Source organism: Pipistrellus kuhlii, unplaced genomic scaffold (genome assembly GCF_014108245.1).
Source record: "Pipistrellus kuhlii isolate mPipKuh1 unplaced genomic scaffold, mPipKuh1.p scaffold_m20_p_12, whole genome shotgun sequence".
Taxonomy (NCBI): Eukaryota; Metazoa; Chordata; class Mammalia; order Chiroptera; family Vespertilionidae; genus Pipistrellus; species Pipistrellus kuhlii.
The window spans coordinates 25,188,932-25,196,334 of NW_023425427.1; the positions used below are offsets into that span (position 1 = coordinate 25,188,932).

At 39.4% G+C, this 7,403-nt stretch overlaps 1 protein-coding gene across 1 annotated transcript in view; it reads left to right on the plus strand.

Annotated features, from left to right (window-relative positions):
- The window catches only part of GNAQ (G protein subunit alpha q), a 255,115-nt gene extending 249,806 nt beyond the window's left edge, over window positions 1-5,309 (plus strand). Inside the window, exon 7 of the mRNA XM_036433729.2 lies at window positions 2,447-5,309. Coding sequence (XP_036289622.1) covers window positions 2,447-2,637 — 191 coding nt within the window. The 3' untranslated portion in view covers window positions 2,638-5,309. The remainder of the gene's footprint in view (window positions 1-2,446) is intronic.
- The last annotated feature ends 2,094 nt before the right edge of the window (window positions 5,310-7,403 follow it).

The following is a 7,403-nucleotide window of genomic DNA, read 5'->3' on the forward strand; positions in this document are numbered from 1 at the left end:
TATTTACTCTGGCCCTTTACCGAGAAGGTTTGCCAAACCTGGTCTGGAACCGAATGGTAGTGGAGAACAGGCTTGGCCTATCAGAGCTCCAGCCTGCTGCTTACTAGCGAAGATGCCATGGACAAGTTTATCAGCTACTCATTTCCTTCCTAAGTGAGAAAGAATTGAAGGGAATCACAAAGGCAAGTCACTGAGCCCATGTGGTTCCTGCCACAGAGGAGCACAAATCCCAAGCACCTGTTACAGAGCATGTGCATGGCAGCAGAACAGACTAGTTTTAAAATTATTTCATCAACATGGTGTCTGGGTATGATATCAGTTCAGTGTTTCTGTACTTCTAAAAGGTAATTACTTTAAAAACTATGATTCAGTTTGGCTTCACTGCTCTCTGTGAATATACAGACACATCTGGGATGGTGTTTCACTTATCCTTTCATCCCACACAAGGAAGGGATGAATGTGCATGTTTAAAGAACTGAAGGTCCCCTCTGCAAGCACATTTTCCTTTGTGCTGGGTATTTCTTAAAAAATAAATAAATTATTTAATTAATTAAAAAACCAGATAACTTTCCTACCCTATACAGTGTTCTCACTTTTCCCCCCTTGAATCTGTCACTAAGCCTGCCACCAAGTCATAAATGCCTGAAGCTGTATTCCTCAGTCTCCCTGAGAAACTGTGGAAGGAATTAACTTCGCATGTAGCTCACTTGCTCTCCCAAACAACAGGCATGCTCTGTAAACGCAGCATCTGCCCAAGTGAGACGAGCACAAAGCGTCTGGCATACACCCAAGCACACGTGCTTCCCTCACCCCTCTAATTTTTCTCAATTTGATGAGAATCAGCAGGTGGGAAACAATCCCTTTCCCTATACACAGCACCCATCCGTGGGCCAGCATGCTGTCATGGTGTGCTTGCATTCAGGATGACAGAGGGGAGATAGAGCACAGCTGCCCGCCAAGGCTCTGCTGCTCCATGCAGCACACAGAGCCACATCAGTTGTATTTTTCTGTGATAAAAGCCTATTTCTCATTTCTCCCTCTTTCCCTCTCTCTCCCTCTTTCTCTCCCTCCAACATCTTCCTGATCTCTTTATATATCTTCTTTGTTGTATTTTCCTCAGATTCCCCATCACTGTGAGTATTTTCCTTCCAACAGGTGCCCATTGGGAATGTCTTAAAATCTGAAGGTGGTATTTACTGTCTGTCTCCTCCAATACACACATAGCACACACAGGACACTTGGCCATGGCATGGAGACTCTTTGTTATTCACAAAGCAAATGCAGCTGTCATTTCACGAGACCCAAGGCCCTTGTAAGATGAGAGAAGACTGAACAAACGCTAGGCCCACTCTGCATGATGTTTTTGTAATAAACATGTTTATGGTATTATAAATTTCACACTTCCACATTTCTGCACTTACTAGGTCTTAATCATAATGAATGCCATTTCTGTATTTCTTTTTAGGAAGGGAAATTATCATTTCCACATGGGCTTGAATTGCAAAATTGTTCAGGGATTGTGGAATTGTGTTTCTGCTATAAAGATTTCTTTGTAGTTTATGTTTTTTTTCAAATAATATAATTTATCTTAAAAACAAAACACATTCCAAGTGGCTCTTTAATGAACTTGAGTCTAGTTATGATATTCTTCAGAGCAGGGATGGGGAATGTCCAACCCAAGGGCCATATAGAACCTCGAAATCATTTGGTCTGGCCCTGCAAGGCATTGGGGTGAGTTAATAAAATGTCTGACCAAAGACATTTAAGACACTAATTCGAGAAGACATATTCACCCCTCTGTTCCTGCAGCATTATTTACAATAGCTAGCATGTGGATTCAACCTACGTGTTCATCAATAGACGAATGGGTAAAGATGTGGTACATACATAAAGTGGAATATTACTCAGCCGTAAAAAAACAATGAAATTGTGACATTTGAAACAACATGGATGGACCTAGAGGGTATTATGCTAAGTGAAATAAGTCTGACAGAGAAAGGCAATACCATGTGATTTTGCTTATATATGGAATCTAAAAACGAACAAACAAAAACTCCTAGATACAGAAAATAAGCTGATGGTTGCCAGATAGGAGGGCGGTTGGACGATGAGTGAAAAGGGTGACGAGATTAACAAGTACAAGTTTCCAGTTATGAAAGAGTCACGATGATGGTCAAGGATAGAGTCAGTAATGTTGTAATAATTATGAATGGTTTCAGATGCACACTGAACTTATTGGGTGATCACTTTATAAGTTACATAAATATCTAATCACTAAGTTGTGCACCTGAAACTAACAAATATGTCAACTGGAATTTGGCACCTTATTTTTAAAAAAGGAGCAATATAGACATCATCTTCATGCCTATGACCCGATCAACGTTTATTGAGCAAGTGCATTGATGCATCAACTAACACGCTATCTCTCTCCTCCCTTGGCCAACAGGACCCCAGAGGGATGCCCAGGCAGCTCGAGAATTCATCCTGAAGATGTTCGTGGACCTGAACCCGGACAGTGACAAAATCATCTACTCCCACTTCACGTGCGCCACCGACACCGAGAACATCCGCTTTGTCTTCGCTGCCGTCAAGGACACCATCCTCCAGCTGAACCTGAAGGAGTACAATCTGGTCTAATTGTGCCTCCTCGATGCCGCCCTTCCCTTCCTTGGCGGGCTCTCGAAGCTGTACAAGAGGGACTGTATTTCTGTGGAAAGCAATTTGCATAATACTAATTTATTGCCGTCCTGGACTCTGTGTGAGCGTGTCCACAGAGTTTATAGTAAATATTATGATTTTATTTAACTATTCAGAGGAAAAGCAGAATGCTGAAGTACAGTCCCAGCACATTTCCTCTCTCTCTCTCTCTCTCTTTTTTTTTTTTTAGGCAAAACCTCGTGACTCAATGTATTTTAAATTCTCAGTCATGCACTCACAAAGATTAAGGGTTGATTCGTTGTTTCCCTCTCCCTTTCTGTCCCTTTCTTTTCCCCTCTCCCCTCTTCCCTCCCTCCCCTCCCCCCCACTTTCTCCTATTTAGCAAATTGAAGCTGATTTCCGGTTTCCTAACCCATACCTCCCTCCTGAGTTTTCCCAGGTTACAATGGCCTTTATCCTAGTTCCATCCTTGGTCAGGTTTTTCTCTCGAATGAAACAGTTCAGGATGACATCATTCGATTTAAGCCATTAACATCAGCTTAGTTGAACAGTTTGTAGTTTTTTGCTGAAGGAGTATAAGTATTAATACTATGGTTTTAAATGTATTGCTCTGGATACACATATAGAGGTTTTTATATAAGTATATTGTCTTGCCTCACTTTGGCCTGGATGCCTGTCTAACAGTTAAGTGTCATTCCTTTTGGATTCCTGCCTTCAGCCACAGGGTGGCTGCTCAGACGTGTAGACGTCAGTGAGGCGAGGGCAGAGACTCGCGGAAGGAGTCCTTTCTTTTGAAATGCCATGTGCCATCATCCTTCCTCCTTTCCTTGCTTTTTCTTTTTTCACCCTCTCTTCTTTAAATCGCAGATGCCAAAAAGAAAAAAAAGAGGAAAAAAAAAAATGCCAACAGACACTACATTTCCCCTAGTGGCTGCTACCCAGGGCCTTTTCATAGGTTGCTCTTAATTTTTTTCCCCCTGGTTAGGATTTTCCCTCCTTTTTTTTTTTTTTTTCTGAGTGTGTGGGCCACAGTTTTTAGATGATTTTTATTATAGGTCTGTATTGCCAAAGCTGGCTTTTTGTAAAACAGAATAAGAACTTGAATGATAAAAGCCAGTATCTTAAAAATGCAAGAGAATAAGACTGTGAAGCCTCAAATGATTGGCTGAGAATGAACCTGAAACACCAATTGCCAAACAATTGGTAACTGTACATTTGATTCTCACGGTCCATTCTTTTTAGTTCTTACTGTCGAGTCTCCACGTTCCACGTCGAGTGTCCAGACCGGCAATGTGGAAGAGTGTCCTCTGTGATGCAATGTGACATTTGCTTGTGTCTCTTCATTTGAAGCCAGTTGTACTCTTTCTGTTCTTTAAGGTCCAGTAAGGTCTGCCAAGAACACTGATTGATAGTATTATTCTGACACCTTTCATTTGCAAAATATGAAGCTACGGCTTGTTGACCACCTTTGGATCTTTTTAAACTGGTGACTGGTTAAGTAGAACTTAAGGAAGATTTGTGGACTAAACTCAAAAGTAGCCTCTCACTGTTCTGCAGAACACGTGTTTATGTAACTGAACCTGCTTGGAGAGAGATCTGGCGTTCTCTGTGTGCCATTTCCAACAAACGCAAAAAAATTGATGAGCTCTCACGTCAAGCGGCGTGAGTTGAAATAGGATTTAAGAAAATAAATCCCGATTGTTTTAAACCTGCTGGGAAGTTAGAATGAGGCCATGACGCGGGTCTCATTTTAACGATAATGCTATTTGGCACAAGTCTGAACTTCCATGGAAATCACTCTCTTGACACAGCAGTGGGGAGGGAGAAAATGGTTGGCTTATTAGATGAGGACCAGAGTTACTACTAACTGGTAATGCAGTGTTCTCACTCTCTCTCTCCCAGCCTCAAACGACACAGGTTTTGTTTTGTTTTTTTCCTTGCTCAGAAAGCACCTGTAATTTAATCAAGAAACAGACTGCCTGTAAGTATAGTGCAATTATGAATGCTCTAATCATTGTACATACATCTCTCTCTCAATATCAGCATCCATACTGGCTTTGTGATCATTAATTGTTTTGGCAGATTGAATGTGCTGTATTGATATGTATCTATGTAATTGTATGTCTTATAGCTAATTCACATTTTGAATAATGTTATTTTATTTACTTTTTTAAGAGAGGAGAATGTAAATTTGTCAGTTTATTTCTGACTAGGGATATTTTTTTTTTTTCCATTTAGAAAAGAAGAAAAAAAAAAAAAAACCTTACTCTCGTACAGAGCGGTACTAGCATCGTGCTGTATAAAATCATTTGCACATTCCTGAGTAGAGGTATACTGATTATAAGACCCAAAGGTAATTTCATAGCAAAATACATTAAATCAGTTGGAGCTTTTATACAAACATGGAAAACAACTTTGTAGAACTTTTGCCATTTACATAGGATTGGAATATGAGCTTTTATACAATTCCTATTCTTATTTGGCAAATGCACAGTTTAGTATTACCTCTCTGGTGGCCTTTATTAGAAAGGCAGCTTTAGAAGCTATTGTGATCCACTAAGGAAATGTTTTAACAGCTAGAGACCACTGCTTGCCTGAAAGGGCGATCTTAAATTTGGTGCAGCAAAAAAATAAAATAAAACAAAAAAGAAGGGGGAAAAACACAAATGTAAACAACATTTGAAGGCCTACAGTGTGTATAGAGAAAACCTCATCACAAGATCATAAGTGTTACAGTTGTAGGGAATCAAGATATTCTATTTAATAGAGCTATAGTAGATTGTAGTCGATTCAACCTGATCTCAAAGCTCAGAGGAAGCTGAGCAGCACAGGGAAAGACTGTTCTATGTGTCTTGATGAAATTGGAATGGAATTGCTATGCAGAATTGAGGTTTGTGGCCCTCACTGTCCCTCCTAGGGTGCATGACAAGATCCCTTCTTTCGAGAAAGGAAAAAATTGATCACCCTACCTGCAGTGACGCCTGGAAACCTAACTGTAGCCACACTAGTCAGTCGAAGCTAAAGGATTTTCTTTTTCATTTCTTTGTTCAGGGTTTTATCGAAGGGGCTAGGGGCGGGAAGGGATTCTTTTCAGTTTTGTATAAAAACAAAAGTTTACTCATGCTTTATATTATATTCTGATTGCAAGCGTGTGCCAGCGGCCTCCTGTTGAGGCTGTAAGGGACGGAGGCCTGTGGCAGGTTTTATGACTTGGGCATGTCTTATTCCAGAAACAAAAAACCCAAAAAACCTTTCTTCAGCATACCAAGGCAAGCAGCCATTTCATGACTCACTTAACACATTGCAGTGTACCAGTTTACAGATGATTTTCCCTTTTTTTTGCGTGACACGGCAGTTCCAACCCACAGAGAATTCCTTATTTGTAAATTGGAGGTTTGTACGATGCCTTACAGAGCTTAAATTTAGAAGTTTGTGCCTCATATCTGAAACAAAGGGAAATAATCCGCCCATTCAAAAGTAAATACATCCCCTCAAAGTGTTTTGTTTTAACATTCCCATATAAAGAGCTCTGTTGAATGTCATGAATAGACTGGGGGAGGGGCGCCTTTTAGGAACCTGCATATGTTGTTTACTAACAAGTGACATCTACAAAAGGTATTTGAAGAACACCTGAAACTTGTATTTTTTTTGTAGATTTAACTAGCAGGTCTAATATTTTAAAAGGTAATTCAGCTAAAGGACAATTTACTTTTTGTACTTCGGACTATCTTGATTGTCAAGGTGTACGAACTGTAATCTTAAAATTTATACTGCCACATGACTGTAAATTTTAGTTGTCTTAAGTTAGGAATCGCTGAAATGCTATTTATGCTGGATTTGGGTCAAAATGACTTATTTGCAAAAAAATTAAAAAATAATGGGAAGAAAGGGCTGCATAATGAAATGCTGCAAGACTCAGATATTGGTTGGAAATAACCTTCAGATTACCTTCAATTTTTCTGTTTTTCAGTTTCTCAAAAAAAGGACGAATGAAATGAAATATAGCAGAATGTTAACCCATATAAAAATAAAGTGTACCCAAATATTGTAAATGTATATTGCTGCTCTTCTTAAAATCAAATAAGGGTTTAAAACCACTTAATTGGTAAGATGACAACATCTCAATTGATACAAATAAGGAATGCTTGGTATACGGTAACATTTTCTTCCAAAGATATATCTTTGGTTAGAAACACACACAAAATTAAAGCGAGTAATACTGGTATGTTTATCTTTCTCTACATATTTCCAGCATATGTAGCGTTAATAGATCTGTCCTGGTAACTGTGTCTTTGGGATTTCATTTTGGTTCCATCAAATTAGGAAAAGAAATGGCCTAGTTGTATGTGATTAGCTAGAGATTCTTGGAGCCAGACACTTTGCTGTTTAGCAGCCACTGAGTGCAGACTCTCAACTTGCCATTTGTTTTTCTCACAGAATAAAAAACCACGTCCTGCCTTCTTCCCAACTACCAATGCCCTTTCAGTAACACTTTTGCCTCTAGAATCATCCGTTCAAAGTATGCATACACACTCAGCACATCGTAGGTGCTCAGATATTAATTTCCTTCTTACCTCCCTTATCTGTCATGTACTTCTTCCATTTCCCCACATAATTCCAACCCAATAATAAATGACACTTACATGTGATTAAAACACCTCTTGGGTAAAATTGGATCTTACATGGATAAAGGAATTCTGATTTTCATATAAGCTGTGGCGGACAGAAAAAAAAAAAAACGGAGG